This window comes from Acomys minous (assembly GCF_964271855.1).
Source record: "Acomys minous genome assembly, chromosome: 13".
Lineage (NCBI taxonomy): Eukaryota > Metazoa > Chordata > Mammalia > Rodentia > Muridae > Acomys > Acomys minous.
This window is the reverse complement of record NC_140495.1, coordinates 1,053,773-1,074,773: the sequence shown is the minus strand read 5'-3', so window position 1 is coordinate 1,074,773 and position 21,001 is coordinate 1,053,773. Positions and strand designations below refer to the sequence as shown.

At 50.8% G+C, this 21,001-nt stretch overlaps 1 protein-coding gene across 1 annotated transcript in view; it reads left to right on the top strand.

Annotated features, from left to right (window-relative positions):
- Nucleotides 1–21,001, top strand: part of LARS2 (leucyl-tRNA synthetase 2, mitochondrial) — a 106,211-nt gene that overhangs the window by 29,625 nt on the left and 55,585 nt on the right. The window contains exons 5-6 of the mRNA XM_084752338.1: nt 1,706–1,766; nt 15,110–15,199. Coding sequence (XP_084608464.1) covers nt 1,706–1,766; nt 15,110–15,199 — 151 coding nt within the window. The remainder of the gene's footprint in view (nt 1–1,705; nt 1,767–15,109; nt 15,200–21,001) is intronic.

Genomic DNA, 21,001 nt, shown 5'->3' with positions numbered 1-21,001 from the left:
TCCTGTTACTTGTCTTTTAATACTCTGGATAGATTACTCTTTTTCAGATCTGAGGACCAAACCCAGGGCCTTGCGATTGCTGGGAAAGTGTTCTACCACTGAGCTAAATCCCCAACCGCTCCCTTTAGCACTCTGTATTCCTGAGAAGAACCCAGAAGGCTGCTGTTTGCTTGTGGAGAGGTTGTGGGGTGCTTGCTATTAGTTAGATCATTCTTTCCTGGAGCGTTTACCTTTGTGGAGAAAACGAGGGGGAGAGAATGGCACTTGCTCAGTTGCCGCAGTGCTTGGCTGCTGGGCCTGAGTCGGATCCACGTGCAAACACGGCATTCTGACTTTCTATGAAGATTACATTTTGTTTTCATCATCTATGAGCAAGGAAGCTTAGTGTAGATACACAGCTACCTGAGCTGGGGGTGTCTTTCTCTTACTGCCCCATGGTTCAGACTTCCTAGCCCTCTCCCTTCTAGTAAAGTGCTGAACACCTTATACCAGAATCTTCTGGGTCCTTCCATCAGCTCCCCTTCAGATACAGGAGGGACGTTCCAAGGTCTGTCTGGAACCTCTACTGGTTCCTCTCCCCCCCCCCTCGCCTTCTCTCCCCTCCCCTCCCATCCCCTTACCCCCCTTCTTTGTGGAAAATGCATACATATGAATGTATAGGTATAGGACCCCGTACACGTGCCCAGCTGAGTGTCACTGGACATCCAAAGCAGGGTGCCGAGTGGCCTCCTGTGTCACTGTCTCTCACTAAGATGGAAGCTCACCATTTTGGCTAGTCTGGCTCCAGTGAGCTCTGTCCACCTCAGTGCAGGGTTACGGCAAACAAGCCTCGCAGGCATTTTACGTGGATGGTGGGATTTGTATTCTGGTCCTTGAGCTCACGAACCAGCGCCCTTACCGCCCCACGCCTCCCACGCTCTCCCCAGCCTGGTCACCTCCTCTTCTTGTTTCTACCCAAGGCTGCACAGCAGCAAACTCACTGTACCCTCTGCCATACCATTAAGTCTAGATTAATGGAAATGATAAAAAAGGAGAAACGGAGGAAATGACAAATCTAATAAAGTAGATCAAACATGGCATAAGTAGATCCCAGCAACAGGAACTGTAAAGTGATTAATGCCTTTTGCCTTTCTCTATTATCCAGTTTGGGGGCAATTTTAGGCTCTGATAGATGGAACACTGTGTGATTTTTTTTAATTTTCCCAATTTATACATGAAGAGGTGTGTGTGTGTGTGTGTGTGTGTGTGTGTGTGTGTGTGTGTAGGTAGAGTTCTGCCAGGCAGGAACTTCTTCCACTGAGCTCCAAACCAACTGGCACATAAGGGTTTGTTTTTGTTTTTGTCTTTAATCACTTTAAAACTTGCTTGCCCGGCTTAACTCTGTGTAGATCAGGGATGTGGAGAGGCCAGGCTCACCCACTCAGGGAGCTGCTTGTCAGAGTGGCCAGGGGGAGGAACCGCCTCCAGGGCCAAGACCAAAGTAGCATTTAGTGGATGAGCATGCCCAGATCATGGTATCTGCTGGAATATCAATATTTTACTGATTCTTAGGGATTGATTTTTTTCCCCCCTGCCAGGGCAAAGCAACAGTTAAGCTTCCTTGACTGAGGTAGACTTTTTACGTTTTCTAAAATATTCTTAAAATGTAGTTTATCTATGGCCCTGACCCCTCTCAAAGTCAAACTTGCTTCCCTTTGTTTCACAGCAATATCAAACACATGAGGAAACAGCTTGACCGCCTCGGCCTGTGCTTCAGCTGGGACAGGGTGAGTCAGCCTTTCTTCCTGGGGTCTGTTCAGGGAAGGGCTGCTTGCATGGGGCCTTTCCTCCTGCTTGTGTTGGGAAAAGAAAAAGGAACTGACAGGTCTCAGGAGGGAAGGCTTAGCACGCCACAGACACAAAGAATCCCCAGTGGGTATTTTTTCTGCAAACAAATAATTTTCTACAAGATTAAGCTAAGAGAGTTTACTTCTTATTTGACTTCATAATGGGCCGGGTTGGGCTGTGTGCACAAAGGCTTTGCACCAGTGTTTATGGCTCACAGCAACAGTTTAAAAGGATTATTGGAATCCACATAAAAGTGATTAAATATTAACCTGCTGGTCCTCTGGGTGATTAACTGGTCATTTATTTATATTTTGTTCTGAGTTCAGAACTGGTATGCACACAGCCCACAGTAATTCTGGCATATAACAGTCTTCAGTCTGTAAATCTTCCAGAAAGTTTAACACCAAAGGCAGTGGGAAATTCCAGCCTCAAGGGAGTTCACCGGTGACTACTGGGGGGTCATGCTAACCGTCAAAGAGACCCTTAGAGACCCAGGCCTTGGAGGAGTAGGCTGCTGAACAAGAGACTGCGGTTGGATCTTCAGTGAAAGGCCCCTCCCATGCCGTGATCCCTCTGAGCACCCCTGCCATGCTGTGATCCCTCTGAGCATCCCTCCCATGCCGTGATCCCTCTGAGCACCCCTCCCGTGCCATGATCCCTCTTAGCACCCCTCCCATGCCATGATCCCTCTGAGCACCCCTCCCATGCCGTGATCCCTCTGAGCACCCCCCTGTGCCGTGATCCCTCTGAGCACCCCTCCCATGCCGTGATCCCTCTTAGCACCCCTCCTGTGCCGTGATCCCTCTGAGCACCCCACTTGCTCAACAGACTGAAGCATTTTGCGTCGGGAGCGGGGGGGTGGGGGGGTGGGGTGGGCGGGGGGGGGGAGCAGGCGGGGGGGGGGGGGAGGCAGGGTCACTTACTAAAGCACTGGGCAATGCAGTGCGGTTCAAGAGGCCTTGGCTTGTTTGGTTTTGGTTTTCTTCTCCTGCCTCACATCATGTTGTCTTGAGCACTCAGTGGAGATTTGTTGGTAGAGAGTGAAATACAGGCCATCACAGAGAACCCCTCAGGGGTGACATTTGTGGTTTCCTTGAGGGCGAAGATGGACTGTTGGCCCTTTGTCATGGTAATAGTAACACCCTCCACAAAAGACTTGAGATTATAGGATCTTTGGGTATGGTGGTAAATTTGCAGTCCCAGAGAAATGAAAGGTTGTTTGTATTGATTTTCATAACTTGTTCTCCTTCTCCCTCTCCCCTGACCCCGCCTCTCCCCTGACTCCACCCCCCACCCCTGCCCTCTGTTTGTGTGTGCGTGTGTGCATGCGTGTGTGTGGGTGTGTATGTATGTGTACACGTGCGTGTGTGCGTGCGTGCGTGCGTGCGTGTAACCCAGGGCTCCAGCTCTAGCTCATACTTATTTTCTAATCAGAATTTTAAGAAACGTGTATGGGTGTTTTGCTTGTGTGTATATCTGACCATGGAGGCCAGAAGACGGTGTCAGATGCTTTGAAATTGAGTCACAAGTGGCTGTGGGTGCAGGAGACCAAGCGCAGGTCTCCTTGGAAGAGCAGAGCCTGCTCCTAACTGCTGAGTTGTCGGCGCCGCACCGTCCAGCAGAAATAAGACGCCAACAACCAGACTTCTTCTCGAGATCTTTACTCAGGATTAAGCTCAGTGGGAATGGCCCCGAAGAAGGGAAGGGCCAAGCTTAAGTACAACTCAAGGGCCAATCAGCTCATGCCAGGTGTCACCTCCTCATAGGTCCGCGTCAGAGCAGGACTGCTCGTCATCAGATCACCTGTTACCCTTGCACAGCCTTTTGCCATATGAGGACTTGTTTATCTTAGAGAGCGCTCGCCTTCGGGATGGCGGAAACCTGCGCCTTGTTAAGGCGCGGCACCTCGCAGCTCTCCACACTGAGTCATCACTCTAGCTCTTCAAATCCAACTTTTAAAAACAGTTGTGGGAGGCTCTTGCAATTAAGGTTTAGTTCCTAGCATCCACATGACGGCTCACAGCCAGAGGGTTCTGATCCTCTCTGAGGGCCCTCCACTTATGTGGTGCACACCTAATACACATAAGATAATAATAATAATAATAATAATAATATATATATATATATTTTTTTAAGCCAATAAATATCCTTTTTTTCATGGTTTCTTCTCCCCCCCTCCCCCAGACAGGGTTTCTCTGTGTAGCCTTGGCTGTCCTGGACTCATTTTGTAGACCAGGCTGGCCTCGAACTCAGTGACCCGTCTGCCTCTGCCTCCTGAGTGCTGGGATTAAAGGCGTGTACCATCACACCTGGCCTTTTTAATGATTTCTTACATTTGGCATTTTGTTTTCTTTTTTCTCTAGGAATTTGAAAATATCAGTTCTGGATTATATTCTGTATTCTGCTAAAACATAACTGTAAAGTTTTTGTTTGCTTGGTTTTAGCAACACATGCTAGGTATCAACATTAAAAATATAAATAGCCTGTTTACATTTTCCACTTTAAAAAAAAGATTTATTGATTTATTAATTACAGTGTTTTGCCTGCATCTACACCTGTGTGCCAGAAGAGGGCACCAGATCTCCTAATGGTTGGTTGTGAGCCACCATGTGGTGGCTGGGAATTGAACTCAGGACCTTTGGAAGGGCAGGCAGTGCTCTTAACCTCTGAGCCTCTACTTTTGTTTTCAGAGGTCCTAGTTTTTATAAGCAAGGGTACAATACAATCATTGTTACTGCTCCATGGGTAAAAAGAAAGGGGACCAAACAGCCAAGGATCTCTCTTGGGAGGGCTTGGGGCAGAGGAAATTGGAAAATGGCAGGAGAAACATTGTATTTCATGTGACAGGGAGCTGGGAGGAGGGCTCTGGGCTGGTGGACGCCATTTGGAGTGACCTTGCATGAGGTAGTTGACTTTGGGGCAGATCAGGGGGTTTAAAGGAGGCTTCTGGTAAATAGAAACCACCCTTTAGGCCTCTGTTTACCCAGCCAAAGCCCTTTTGTTTAAGATATTGTCACCAGCACTGCCATTTTGAGGCTGCTTTGGACCTAATACCTTTGTTGTTGTCTGCTTTATAGCTTGAGACAGTTGCTTTCCATTTCATAGTCACATTTAAAGCTGTTATTTAAATTTAATGATATTCAGTGTCATCAGGGTTAGATTTCTGAGGCAGCAGAAAGGAATGGAAAGCAGGAAGAGGTACGATGAGACCTCTCCGTGGGGAATTGAGGAGTCTGCCTTCAGTGGACAGGACTGGCTGAGGGGCAGCCTCTCTCCGTGGGGAATTGAGGAGTCTGCCTTCAGTGGACAGGACTGGCTGAGGGGCAGCCTCTCCCCATGGGGAATTGAGGGGTCTGCCTTCAGTGGACAGGACTGGCTGAGGGGCAGCCTCTCTCCGTGGGGAATTGAGGGGCCTGCCTTCAGTGGACAGGACTGGCTGAGGGGCAGCCTCTCTCCGTGGGGAATTGAGGGGCCTGCCTTCAGTGGGCAGGACTGGCTGAGGAGCAGCCTCTCTCCGTGGGGAATTGAGGAGTCTGCCAAGGGAAAAAGCTGGCTGTGCCCTGTACAGGGCCGAGGGGCTTAAGAAAGAAGATAGTGTTGTAGCATCAATGGGCTACCCACCTCTCCTTCCTGAAACTGTTTGCCCAAGGCAGAACAGACTATCCTTTCTGGGTTGAGCCATAAAGGCTGAACAGAGGCATCTGTACTTGTGTAGGATTCCTGTTTACAACTGACCACTCAGGCAATAGATCCTTTAGAGTACAACTGTCCATTTAAATTTGTAAAAAAAAAAAAAAAAAAAAAGAAGAAGAAGAAGAAAGAGAAAAAAGAAAGAAAGAAAGAAAGGACAGCCAATGGTTTTCCTTTGTTTGGGGTCCAGGTAAAGCCTGGTTACGCTGATGTTTGTCCAGGTAGAGCCTGGTTACGCTGATGTTTGTCCAGGTGCAGGTTGCAGCATCATGGATGCATTGTGCACATGACCTTTTGAAACACTGCAGCGTCTCTGCAGCAGCAGTTTGGGAGCCTTTCTGCCCACCTCGAGCCCATGGTCCCCCAACCTAGCCCTTTCAAGTAGCAGAGCCCTACTCCTTACAAGCCCTAAAAGGGAGAGATGCCGCGTGGCGTGTGGTCTTGTCTCATCTGCTGGAATTCCTTTCCGCTGTAGCCTGTCCGTGGCCCCTCTGTTGCGCTCCCAGCCTCATCTTTATATTCTGCTTGTCATTTTAATGAGAACTAATGGGAAGAAACTTAGATGTGTGTTTAGATGCTTGTGCCCTCTTGTTCAAGACTCCGCCAGCCTCTGGAACATACAGAGCAACGAAGTGAGGGGCAGAGGGCCAGGGATTTGATGAGACAAAGCTGTGCTCTTTGCAAGCCACGGTCCCATGTCTCATAAAAACCAGCAGATGGCTAAGTGGCAAGTAACTAAATATTTGAAAGATCAGACAGCTCAGAAGTGCTAGCTTGTCCTCCAGACAGAGGAACAGCCTAGCAGCTGGGTCATAGCCCCCTTCCTCCTGACTCACTGGGTTAGGAACAGCCCTGCAGCTGGGTCATAGCCCCCTTCCTCCTGACTCCCTGGGTGGAAAGTGCTGTGTGAGGCCCAGCTCTGGAGCTGTGTTCTCCTCCTCCTCACAGAGAAGGATAGGTTCTCTGGCCTGTGAAGCATATACATTCCTGGAATTAGTGCATTTCTGGTGATCCAGAGAGAATGTGAAATGTTAGCTCTCAGCACGGAGCTTCTCTGTCAGATGTCATTGTCAGAGCCGTGTTGCCGTGTTGAGAAAAGCTGAAGGCTGAAGGCAACTAGCTCAGCATGTGCTAAGGGAAGAGGAAAGAGGGAATGGAATACCAAACTGTGGGGGAGAGGGAGCAAGAAGAGAAAGGGGGAGTGAAAGAGTGGGAGAAGGGGCTTTATTTGTGGAGCACTTGCCAGGGTGTAAACTGTTTTAGCTGCTTCCCCTTGCTGTAAGAAATACCTGAGATAATGGAGTTACAAAGAGAAAAGGATTGTCCTGACTCACAGCCTTGGAGGGTCTGGGCAGGGAATCAGCCCGTCGTGGCAGGGAGCATGTCACAGGAGCGAGTCACAGGAGCGTTGTCACTTCATAAGCAGCAGCATGTAGGAGAAAAGCAGGAGACCGAGGACCTGAAACTCCCATAGGCCTTTCCTCATAAAGAGTTAGCACTTGCCAGCAATGCCGAGCTGGGCCTGCACATGGCCTTCAGGGGAGTGTGTAAGACACAGCTGTGGCAACTGTAACTTCCTGACTGAGAGGTGGTTCTGAGTTCCTTGTGACAGTGAGTTGGTTTCTAAGTCGGTGGGCCCCATGAGCTTGCTCTGGACCAAGCCTGCCCATGACTGGGGCTCCTTCTGTCAGGACTCACCCAGATACTTACTTGGGGGCATCCCTAAGAGTTCATTTGAAAACCAGACAAATGTAATAAGAAAAAAGCCCAAACAAGATGTGCTGGCTGGTTTTATACCAACTTGACCTGTGAGAATCATCTGAGAGGAGGGAACCCCAACTGAGAGCTTGCTTCTGGCTGTAGAGTGTTTTTACTTAGATTGATGGGGATGGGGTGGGGTGGGGTGGGAGGAATGGACCACCCAGCCTTTTGTGGGTGGTGCCATTTGACCCGGGGCTGGTGGTTCTGGGTTCTGTAAGAAAGCAGGTGAGTGCGCCAGTGCCACGCTTCTGCATAAGCTCTTGCTTCCTGGTTCCTCCCTGCTTGAGTTCCTGCCCTGACTTTCTTCCTCCCCAACTTGCTTTTGGTCATGGTGTTTCATGATAGCAGTACTAACCCTAACTGAGATAAAAGACAAGATCCAAAGTCTATTTATGGCCATTGCCAGAGGAGAGCATTATTACTGGTCGGTAGATCTCGCGAGCAATCAGAACCTCATTCTCCCATGGAAACAGAGGTTTGATGTCTCAGGCCCGGGTATCAGTGCTGTCTGGATTGACTCAGCCTGTATTGTTTTCCATGAATCTAGAAGTGATCATCTTCAGAGATTCTCTGCTGCACAGACCTTGTTTCTACTTGCGTTCATTTTTACTGGACTTTACATTTCAATGTCTGATTTCTCCTTTCTGTGTTCAGTATTCTGCATGTGTCCGTGCCCACAGAAAGGGTGACTGCTTTGTCCATTTTGAGGTCAGGCAAACACAGGAAGTGCTGTCCCAAGACACTTATCAATGGAAAGAAACTTGAAGTGTGTGACCTCATGCTCTTTGTGCAGGGCATGTGGCTAAGAGAGATGTCCCGTGCAGCTAGTGCAGAGCTGTGGGCGGGGCTGCATACGAGTTGGCGCCAGGGCAGCAGAGCTGCTGTTTCTTAGCCTCTGTTTATACTAGGGCACAGCTTTCCACATTTTGCTCATCAATGCCTTATAGTTCGGATAAGGCTGTGTGTCTGTCGAGGACATGAGTGATGCTTCGCAGCTTGAATAAGTGTGGTAGCTACTGAAAACGCCATCTCTACCACACAGCCTGAGTAAGGCCCCGTTGCCACTGCGTGCTTCAAGGCATCCTCTTTGTCAGCACACCATTTTTGTTTCTATTTCTCTTGCTTTTTCATCACGGTATAATTTCTTTCTTTTCTTTTCTTTTTTCTTTTTTTTGTTTGTTTGGGTTTTTTTTGTTTTTTGTTTTTTTGTTTCTTGAGACAGGGTTTCTCTGTGTAGCCTTGGCTGTCCTGGACTCACTTTGTAGACCAAGCTGGCTTCGAACTCACAGCAATCCACCTGCCTCTGCCTCCTAAGTATAATTTCATCTATAAAGAATCAGGGATTGGAGAGGCCACTCAGGAGGTAAGGTAAGAGTGCTTGTTATGCAGTTGTGAGGTCTAGAACTCATACAACACGTGTCCCCACGCATCCCTGAACCCCAGCCCGTTTTGGCTTGCTGTCTAGCTGGTAAGATGTGAGTTCCAGGTTTAGGGAGGCCCTGCCTCAAAGGACTAGGCAGAGAGTGAAGAGGGAGGGTGTTCGATGCTCTCTTCCGGCCTCATGTGAATGTACAAGTGTGTGCACACACACTAGCACGTTCGGGGTGAGGCTGAGGGGAGGGGGAGCGCAGGAGAGACAGCGTGCTTTGTAATAGCAGCTTACACGTTTCCCATCTCCAGGGTGGTGTTGGAGTTCTTCGTGCTGTGGGCTCATTTGTTTCAGCCTTTCCTTCCCCACCCTTGCATGGAGATTACAATTCAGAAATGATGTCCTCCTCATGCCAAGCGCACACGCCCTGCATCCTTCCTGCCTGGGTTCATTTTCAGATGCCGTGGCTGTGATTGCAGAATGAGAAGTCAGTATTACTTCAGGGTCCTGGCACCTTATTTGAACACTGAATAAGAAGGGTGAACCACTAGAAATAGCAAGGTCCTCAGGGGAGAAGATATATTCTTAATGCTTTTTTTTTTTTATTCTGAAAGAATAAAAACCCATCTTAAAACAAAAAGTAGTTTGAGGAAGGTGAGTGGCTGACAACCAGGCTGGGGAGAAGCTCCCACTGTGAGAGCTCGGAGCTAGTTGCCTTGACGACATGTGGCAGACACTGCAAGTATTTGACTAAGCCAGTCACCTTTTAGGGCCTTGCAAGTGGAGCCCTTTGTCTGGCTAGTCTCTAGCTGTGGGTTTCTGGTTCTCCCTCAGAAAAATGAATGTTTCCTGTGGATGTTCCCTGTAGCTGGACCTCGCCTTTGGGAGGGGAAGGTGGTACCTTTGTTTTTGCTGCAGTGATTTTGCTGTGCATCTTTTGAGACTAGCACGTTTCAGTCATCATGAAGCCCGGCCTTGGCGCCTGTGCATGTCCAGCCGGGCCAGGGTTAACCAGCCTCTTACCGTCCTCCACTTGGGCCCTAGCCTAAAAAAAAAAAAAAAGAACTCTGTAGATTAGGAGCTGAGACAACGGTCGGCCTGAAACGCCTGCTGTACAAGCAAATGCAGCTGAGTCTGGGTCCCGGTATCCAGCTCCAGGCCAGTGAGAGGCCTTGTCTCAGAAAACGAAAGGGAGAGTGACTGAAGAGGATGTCCGTTGTCTACCTCTGGCCCCTATACACACACACACACACACACACACACACACACTTCTGCTGTCCCTTACACACACACACACACACACACACACACACTTCTGCAGTCCCCTACACACACACACACACACACACACACTTCTGCTGTCCCCTACACACACACACACACACACACACACACCTGCTGTCCCTTACACACACACACACACACACACTTCTGCTGTCCCCTACACACACACACTTCTGCTGTCCCCTACACACACACACACACACACTGCTGTCCCCTACACACACACACACACACACACACACACACACACACACACACACACACTTCTGCTGTCTAGTAAGGTAATTTTTTGTGACTTTTTCTAAGTTTATGTTTTCATTTCTTGGTCTTAGCCTCAGGTGAAATTGCTCACACTGAGGCAAATTTCTCAGCTCATTGCCTAACAGAGCCCCAGATGGCTCTGTGGCTGCCACTTTTGCATAAAGAAGATGCTCCCTTCATCTCCTTGGCCTTGCCTAAAAAATTGCCATCACATCCTCAGGAAACCCAGAGAACTGACCAAATGTTCAAGGACGCTTCAAGTCACATAATTCATCAGTGTTCCTTCCCTTCTAGAAAGATGGAGTGCTGGCCTCTGCCCACCTAGACTGACAACAAGTTGCAACTGAAGCTAATTAATCTCCTCTGTAGCTTTATGGAGGGTATCTGTCCCTATATGTCACATTAGCCAAGCTGCCCATTTGTTAAAATGCCTTGATGAAGTTCTTGTCAGTTGGCAAAGAATAATTACTAAGAAATTTAGCAAATTGTTGCTTTTTGTTTGCATATGGGCAGCTCCTAGGATCCTGAGTACCATGAGTGGGGGAGACTGTGAGACTGTCAGGGTAGCAGGTACACGGTGAGACTCACATACGGATTCATGCGCCCTCTCTCCCGCCCTCCCTCTCTCCCCCCTCCCCCGTCTCTCTCTGTCTCTGTCTCTCTCTGTCTCTCTCTCTCTCTCTCTCTCTCTCACACACACACACACACACACACACACACACACACACACACACCAAGAGGAGCTGTTCTCAGTAAGAAAGTGTCTTCAAAACTGTAGGCCTTGATCTCCCAGCTGTTAATATTCTAAATTTTCTTTAAGAAATGCAGACCATGAACCTTTCAAGTCACTTGAGAGCTTAACTTGAGGCCCCTGGATTTGGAAAGCAAGACCTTCAAGAAAAAACAAAAACAAAAACATACACTTTATATAAAAGTGTAATGTCTAGAATTTGTCAGTTTTTGGTTTTCTTTAAATGTTCATTTTCAGTCTAAAGATCATCCTGTATGGAAGAGCATAATTGCATAAAAATGAGTGTTTGGACAAACGTTAGGCTCAAGATTAATTAATTATCCTGTTATTAACACCTTTTGTTTCAGTTCTGCAGAGAGGTGACCAGGGAAGGAATAAGAGATGGAGGTGAGCTGGGCGTGGTGGCGCGCGCCTGTGATCTCAGCACTCTGGGAGGCAGAGGCTGGGGGATCACTGTGAGTTCGAGGCTAGCCTGGTCTACAAAGTGAGTCCAGGACAGCCAAAGCTACACAGAGAAATCCTGTCTTGAAAAACCAAGAAGGGGGCGGGGTGGAGGTGGAGCTGTGGCAAATGGAAACGGACAGATGGAAGAGGCGGAGCAATAGAAGAGGCCAGGAGAAAGCCCTGGGGTCTCGGTGAGCTGCCTGAGAGGGTCGTGAGGATGCTGGATCTCTTGAACCTGGGCTTACAGACAGATGTGAGCTGCCAAGTGTATGCTGGGGACTCAACCCTCGTCCTTGGCAAGGGCAGCAAGTGTTCACCTGCTGCCTCTTTCAGCTATGTGAGCTCATCTGAAAACTGTGAAAAGTAAGGTACAGAAATGTTGATGATTTACGGACAGTCAGCCTCACTTGCTTTTTCTGATGGTTTTACCAACTGTGCTGACCGTGCCTGTGGGCAGATGAGGATGGCACAGAGCCCCACCCCACAGACACGAGGTGCCTGAGTGGCCCTGCAGACGGGGTTGGGTCTGGACATTTGGCCTCATGGGCTAGATTCCAGGGGATGATCTTTATTTTTTTTTTTTTTTTTTTTTTTTTGGTTTTTCGAGACAGGGTTTCTCTGTGTAGCCTTGGCTGTCCTGGACTCTCTTTGTAGACCAGGCTGGCCTCGAACTCACAGCGATCCACCTGCCTCTGCCTCCCGAGTGCTGGGATTAAAGGCGTGCGCCACCACGCCCGGCTGGGGGATGATCTTTAAACACTCCTGTGTTGACACCTGTTTTGTGGAAGGAACAAACCGATGACTCGATAATCATATGCCTTTCTGACTTCAAAACAGAAACATTTATTACATGAGATTTTCTAAGTCAGATCACCACTTGGGGGCATATTAAATTATTTAAATTTTAGAGTCTAAAATAAATCACTTGTCCCTAGCAAGCAGCATTCTAGCCCTGAGCTGTCTCTGTGGCGCAAGGGTCCTGGTGCTTTGCCAGGAATGCGCAGGGAGGGGCCAGATGTGAAGGCAGAGGGAAACTCAGAAAATGGACTAGCCACAGGGGTGACGGTTAGCTCCTTTGTCACCTTTTATGGACTGCTCACTAGAGAGCTGATTGGCTAATGTTCCTTTGATCTGCTTGTGGCTTCAGACTTAAAATGAAATAATATAAGCGCTTAAATCAAGATTGCTCTATTAACATTTGAAGGTGAAAAGAGTATATGATGCCTCGCCCCTGTAACCCTGCTACTCCGGAGGGTGAGACAGGAAGGTTACCTTGAGCGTGGGCCAGCCTAGGGTCCATGTAAGACCCGAGCCCGAAACATGGAATCCATACAAAGCTGCATACTGTGACTGTCTTGTTTGTTTTAATTTTGTTTTTTCAAGACAGGGTCTCTGGGTAGTCTTGGCTGTCTGGAACTCACCCAGTAAGCAGACTGGTCTTGAACTCACAGAGATCTGCCTACCTTTGCCTCCTCAGTGCTGGAATTAAGGGTGCACGCCACCACTTCCAGGCTAGGGGACTCTAGTGTTAATATATGTGCCCACTAGATGATGGGCACACTCGCGCTCTCACTTTCTCTCTCACTCAAGGGGGATGAAGTCGGTGCCATTACATGAGGTCAAAGTTGAAAAGGTAGCATTGATTGATAACGGGATTTGGGGAGGTGAGCTATTCCTCGTCTGCCAGTTGATTCTTGGGCTGAAGGAGTTCACGTGCCTGGTACCAGGTGCCCGTGGAGTCCTGGGAGCTGCTGACTCACGCATGTGGCAGAGAAACGACAGCTCAAGCATTGGTGGCCAGGCTGCTGGACCCACCATTAGATTGCCTGGTTTCTTACCGTGGGGAGATGCAGCTGTAGTCAGGATTGAGTTATTTTAAAAACTGTTGTTTATTTATTTTATGTATACTGGTGTGACCTCACGGATTCTGTGAGACTGCAGTTCTGGATGGTTGTGAGCTGCCGTGTGGATGCTCGAATTTGAACCCAGAACCCTTGAAAGAGCAGCCAGTTCTCTTAATTGCTAAAATATCTCTCCAACCCCTGTGGTGCATTTAAAAACAAAAAACAAAAAAAACCCAAAACCTTTTGTGGGCTGGGCTTATAGCACTTGTTAACATGCCTGAGGCCCTCGGTTTGATCCCCAGTAACACCCAAATATTTAATTGTTATTAATATTAGGTCGCTGCTACTTTAAAAAACAGCAATAACAAGTCAGCATGTAAAACTCCCATGGAAAGCTAGGAATGCAGCTCAGTTGGTAGAGTGCTTGGCAAGCGTGCATGAGGTCCTGGATCACATCCCCAGCAGCACACAGCCCTGGTGGCGTAGGTGCCATGGCAAATGTGCATGAAGCCCTGGATCACATCCCCAGCAGCGCACAGCCCTGGCGGCATAGGTGCCATGTGCCTGTAACCTCTGCACTCAGGAGGTAGAGGCAGGTGGATCAGCAGTTCAGAGTTTGAGGCCAGCCTGGAATACATGACACCCTTCTCAAAAGAAACAAACAAATGAATCTTACATAAGAAAAACAACCCTGTTAGCTTCCTGCTGTACCTGCCCTCCTCCTGGGTTTGTAGCATCTCATTTGTTCATCTTTAGGATACAGAATTGCTCTCCACTTTTGGTCCAGCTCCAGATGGAGCCATTTGAAACATGTTTTCCCATTACCTTTTGTTTTTTCCACTTAGAGCCTTGCCGGGGCCTTACCTCCAAGGCCTCGGGGTTTGTAGGCAAGCACTCCACCACAGCCTTTTACCCACTTCTTTCACTGCTGCTTAAACTTCCGTAGCACTATAAAACAAGTGCATGGTGGGTGTAAGATGGCTTGACTTTACCAAATGTAAACTTTGTCAGTTACTCAAGATCTATTTTTTTTTTTTTAATTCTGTGTTAAACTTGTTTTTCAGGCAGAAAGTAAACTTTAGAAATTTTGATTAATCTTCCCCATGTAGACAACAGCTTGATTCATATTATAAAGAGAAAACAATGTGGCTATATAAGCTATTAGACCTGGCTTCTATGTAGACACAAGATTTATTTTGTTTTTGTTTGTTTGTTACAAGATTTATTTTGAAATGAGAATCACATCACAGTGAACAAATACCTTTGACATTTATGATTACTTTTTGGATGAGCTATATTCTTGGCCCCAGCATGCATTTATCCTGGCCAAAAATAAATAAGTAAAATAAAATGTCCGTAGCTAGATTGGAAAGATGGCTCAGCAGTTAAGAGAACTTGCTACTCTTCCAGAGGCCTCAAGTCCGGTTTCCAAGACCCAGATCTGGTATCTCACCGCCACCTGTAACTCCTGTAACTCCGGGGGATCTGATGGCCTCTTCTGGCCTCTGTCAATAGCAGCACGCGTGTGCATCTGCTCCACAGCCACTAAAAACTAAACTTCTTAAAGAAGTTCACAGCTGTTCCCTGCACTGTAACTCTTAGTCGTGTATGATAGGCAGAGACCTGAGAGACTCCTCTGACTGAACACGAGCCGGGAAGGTGGGGTGGGGGGTGGGGAGGCATTCCAATAGCAGCGTCTCTTTCATCCCAGAATGAATGGCTTCTTCACTCACTTTGCCACTTAGTGGGAATGAGTTGGTCAATACTTGGCCGTTTCATTGCTCCCAAGAGCTGAATCTCTCAATGTGGCACTTGGGAGGTGGAAGGGTGGGGCTTCAGGCCGGACTCTGTACTTAATGCCTCTTCCCTTTTTGGCAGGAAATCACTACGTGTTTGCCAGATTACTACAAATGGACTCAGTACCTGTTTATCAAACTCTTCGAAGCTGGACTGGCCTATCAAAGGGAGGTAAGTTCATATTAGCTACCCTTTTAAAATTGTATATATCTCTTTCATCTTTCAATCATCACTGTTAGCCTGGAGTGATGGCACACACCTTTAATCCCAGCCCTTGGGAGACAGAGGCAGTAATAGTGGTAAAGATGAATGCTGCTTCAGGTTCATAGGCCCATCTGCAGCAGACCTGGCACTATCAAAAATAAAATAATATTCGGTCCTTTCTTTTTGCCTATAAAGTAAAATCCTTCCTGCCATGTCCATGATGTAAATAGTAATAACAGAGGAGCCGATTTTCCCAGATGCCTTTTACCGTGGTCATCTCTGTACACATACGAGAGGAAGACCTTGGGATCCAGTGTTGGAGGAAATAAACTGTTTAATGCTCGTCTTTCCTTCTGATTCTGGATGGCAGACCTTCGAGTCTCTTGTGACTATACTACCTTAAGTTGTAAAGTCAATCATAACACATGAAAACATAGCTCATGGGCTAGCTAGCCTCTCTCCGCCCTGACTTTTATGTAGGCACAAGAAACATCCAAAACCAGTCAGGTCCCAACATACCCTGAAAGAGCCACTGAGGAACACGTAATAAAGGCCTTACTGTGCTGTCGTTAGCACAGCCTCAAAGGGCTGGAAAGTGTAGCCCTGGTGACACTTGACACAGGCTGGAGGGCAGTGTCAGGCCCCTGACAGAGCAGGAGCAGCCTAACAATGGAGTCACCTGCAGAAGCACCGCCTTCTACCCACTCGAAGGCCTCTTCAGGTTGGAGCCACACTGTTGCCTTACAACCTTGTTCTCCCAAGGCACCTCCACAGGGCATCAGCACACTGTACCCCTGCCTCCTGCATCCTAACAGGGCATTCAGCACACTGTACCCCTGCCTCCTGCATCCAGACAGGGCATCAGCACACTGTACCCCTGCCTCTGGTACCTCCACAGGGCATCAGCACACTGTACCCCTGCCTCCTGTATTGTGACAGGGCATCAGCAAACTGTACCCCTGCCTCCTGCATCCAGACAGGGCATCAGCACACTGTACCCCTGTCTCCTGCATCCTGACAGGGCATCAGCAAACTGTACCCCTGCCTCCTGCATCCTGACAGAGCATCAGCACACTGTACCCCTGCCTCCTGCATCCTCACAGGGCATCAGCACACTGTACCCCTGCCTCCTGCATCCTAACAGGGCATCAGCACACTGTACCCCTGCCTCCTGCATCCCAACAGGGCATCAGCACACTGTACCCCTGCCTCCTGCATCCTGACAGGGCATCAGCACACTGTACCCCTGCCTCCGGTACCTCCACAGGGCATCAGCACACTGTACCCCTGCCTCCTGCATCCTCACAGGGCATCAGCACACTGTACCCCTGCCTCCGGTACCTCCACAGGGCATCAGCACACTGTACCCCTGCCTCCTGCATCCTCACAGGGCATCAGCACACTGTACCCCTGCCTCCTGCATCCAGACAGGGCATCAGCACACTGTACCCCTGCCTCCTGCATCCTCACAGGGCATCAGCACACTGTACCCCTGCCTTCTGCATCCTGACAGGGCATCAGCACACTGTACCCCTGCCTCCTGCATCCAGACAGGGCATCAGCACACTGTACCCCTGCCTCCTGCATCCTCACAGGGCATCAGCACACTGTACCCCTGCCTTCTGCATCCTGACAGGGCATCAGCACACTGTACCCCTGCCTCCTGCATCCTAACAGGGCATCAGCACACTGTATCCCTGTCTCCTGCATCCTAACAGGGCATCAGCACACTGTACCCCTGCCTCCTGCATCCTGACAGGGCATCAGCACACTGTACCCCTGCCTTCTGCATCCTAACAGGGCATCAGCACACTGTACCCCTGCCTCCTGCATCCTAACAGGGCATCAGCACACTGTACCCCTGCCTTCTGCATCCTGACAGGGCATCAGCACACTGTACCCCTGCCTCCTGCATCCTAACAGGGCATCAGCACACTGTACCCCTGCCTTCTGCATCCTCACAGGGCATCAGCACACTGTACCCCTGCCTCCTGCATCCTAACAGGGCATCAGCACACTGTACCCCTGCCTCCTGCATCCTGACAGGGCATCAGCACACTGTACCCCTGCCTCCTGCATCCTAACAGGGCATCAGCACACTGTACCCCTGCCTCCTGCATCCTGACAGAGCATCAGCACACTGTACCCCTGTCTCCTGCATCCTGACAGGGCATCAGCACACTGTACCCCTGCCTCCTGCATCCTAACAGGGCATCAGCACACTGTACCCCTGCCTCCTGCATCCTGACAGAGCATCAGCACACTGTACCCCTGTCTCCTGCATCCTGACAGGGCATCAGCACACTGTACCCCTGCCTCCTGCATCCTCACAGGGCATCAGCACACTGTACCCCTGCCTCCTGCATCCTGACAGGGCATCAGCACACTGTACCCCTGCCGCCTGCATCCTGACAGGGCATCAGCACACTGTACCCCTGCCTCCTGCATCCTCACAGGGCATCAGCAAACTGTACCCCTGCCTCCTGCATCCAGACAGGGCATCAGCACACTGTACCCCTGCCTCCTGCATCCTCACAGGGCATCAGCACACTGTACCCCTGCCTTCTGCATCCTGACAGGGCATCAGCAAACTGTACCCCTGTCTCCTGCATCCTGACAGGGCATCAGCACACTGTACCCCTGCCTTCTGCATCCTAACAGGGCATTCAGCACACTGTACCCCCTGCCTCCTGTATTGTGACAGGGCATCAGCACACTGTACCCCTGTCTCCTGCATCCTGACAGGGCATCAGCACACTGTACCCCTGCCTCCTGCATCCTAACAGGGCATCAGCACACTGTACCCCTGCCTCCTGCATCCTGACAGAGCATCAGCACACTGTACCCCTGTCTCCTGCATCCTGACAGGGCATCAGCACACTGTACCCCTGCCTCCTGCATCCTCACAGGGCATCAGCACACTGTACCCCTGCCTCCTGCATCCTCACAGGGCATCAGCACACTGTACCCCTGCCTCCTGCATCCTGACAGGGCATCAGCACACTGTACCCCTGCCTCCTGCATCCTCACAGGGCATCAGCAAACTGTACCCCTGCCTCCTGCATCCAGACAGGGCATCAGCACACTGTACCCCTGCCTCCTGCATCCTCACAGGGCATCAGCACACTGTACCCCTGCCTTCTGCATCCTGACAGGGCATCAGCAAACTGTACCCCTGTCTCCTGCATCCTCACAGGGCATCAGCACACTGTACCCCTGCCTTCTGCATCCTAACAGGGCATTCAGCACACTGTACCCCTGCCTCCTGCATCCTAACAGGGCATCAGCACACTGTACCCCTGCCTCCTGCATCCTCACAGGGCATCAGCACACTGTACCCCTGCCTCCTGCATCCTCACAGGGCATCAGCACACTGTACCCCTGTCTCCTGCATCCTAACAGGGCATCAGCACACTGTACCCCTGCCTCCTGCATCCTGACAGGGCATCAGCACACTGTACCCCTGCCTCCTGCATCCTCACAGTGCATTCAGCACACTGTACCCCTGCCTCCTGCATCCTGACAGGGCATCAGCACACTGTACCCCTGTCTCCTGCATCCTGACAGGGCATCAGCACACTGTACCCCTGCCTTCTGCATCCTGACAGGGCATCAGCACACTGTACCCCTGCCTCCTGCATCCTGATAGGGCATCAGCACACTGTACCCCCTGCCTCCTGCATCCAGACAGGGCATCAGCACACTGTACCCCTGCCTCCTGCATCCTGACAGGGCATCAGCACACTGTATCCCTGTCTCCTGCATCCTGACAGTGCATTCAGCACACTGTACCCCTGCCTCCTGCATCCTCACAGGGCATCAGCACACTGTACCCCTGCCTCCTGCATCCTGACAGGGCATCAGCACACTGTACCCCTGCCTCCTGCATCCTCACAGGGCATCAGCACACTGTACCCCCTGCCTTCTGCATCCTGACAGGGCATCAGCACACTGTACCCCTGCCTCCTGCATCCAGACAGGGCATCAGCACACTGTACCCCTGCCTCCTGCATCCTGACAGAGCATCAGCACACTGTACCCCTGCCTCCTGCATCCTCACAGGGCATCAGCACACTGTACCCCTGCCTCCTGCATCCAGACAGGGCATCAGCACACTGTACCCCTGCCTCCTGCATCCTCACAGGGCATCAGCACACTGTACCCCTGCCTCCTGCATCCAGACAGGGCATCAGCACACTGTACCCCTGCCTCCTGCATCCAGACAGGGCATCAGCACACTGTACCCCTGCCTCCTGCATCCTGACAGAGCATCAGCACACTGTACCCCTGCCTCCTGCATCCTCACAGGGCATCAGCACACTGTACCCCTGCCTCCTGCATCCTCACAGGGCATCAGCAAACTGTACCCCTGCCTCCTGCATCCAGACAGGGCATCAGCAAACTGTACCCCTGCCTCCTGCATCCTGACAGGGCATCAGCACACTGTACCCCTGCCTCCTGCATCCTGACAGGGCATCAGCACACTGTACCCCTGCCTCCTGCATCCTGACAGGGCATCAGCACACTGTACCCCTGCCTCCTGCATCCTGACAAGGCATCAGCACACTGTACCCCTGCCTCCTGCATCCTGACAGGGCATCAGCACACTGTACCCCTGCCTCCTGCATCCTGACAGGGCATCAGCACACTGTACCCCTGCCTCCTGCATCCAGACAGGGCATCAGCACACTGTACCCCTGCCTCCTGCATCCAGACAGGGCATCAGCACACTGTACCCCTGCCTCCTGCATCCTGACAGGGCATCAGCACACTGTACCCCTGCCTCCTGCATCCTCACAGGGCATCAGCACACTGTACCCCCTGCCTCCTGCATCCTCACAGGGCATCAGCACACTGTACCCCTGCCTCCTGCATCCTGACAGGGCATCAGCACACTGTACCCCTGCCTCCTGCATCCAGACAGGGCATCAGCACACTGTACCCCTGCCTCCTGCATCCAGACAGGGCATCAGCACACTGTACCCCTGCCTCCTGCATCCTGACAGGGCATCAGCACACTGTACCCCCTGCCTCCTGCATCCTCACAGGGCATCAGCACACTGTACCCCTGCCTCTGGTACCTCCACAGGGCATCAGCACACTGTACCCCTGCCTCCTGCATCCTGATAGGGCATCAGCACACTGTACCCCCTGCCTCCTGCATCCTGACAGGGCATCAGCACACTGTACCCCTGCCTCTGGTACCTCCACAGGGCATCAGCACACTGTACCCCTGCCTCCTGCATCCTAACAGGGCATCAGCACACTGTACCCCCTGCCTCCTGCATCCTGACAGGGCATCAGCACACTGTACCCCTGCCTCTGGTACCTCCACAGGGCATCAGCACACTGTACCCCTGCCTCCTGCATCCTAACAGGGCATCAGCACACTGTACCCCTGCCTCCTGCATCCTGACAGGGCATCAGCACACTGTACCCCTGCCTCCTGCATCCTGACAGGGCATCAGCACACTGTACCCCCTGCCTCCTGCATCCTCACAGGGCATCAGCACACTGTACCCCCTGCCTCCTGCATCCTGACAGGGCATCAGCACACTGTACCCCTGCCTCTGGTACCTCCACAGGGCATCAGCACACTGTACCCCTGCCTCCTGCATCCTGACAGGGCATCAGCACACTGTACCCCTGTCTCCTGCATCCTCACAGGGCATTCAGCACACTGTACCCCCTGCCTCCTGCATCCTCACAGGGCATCAGCACACTGTACCCCTGCCTCCTGCATCCTCACAGGGCATCAGCACACTGTAC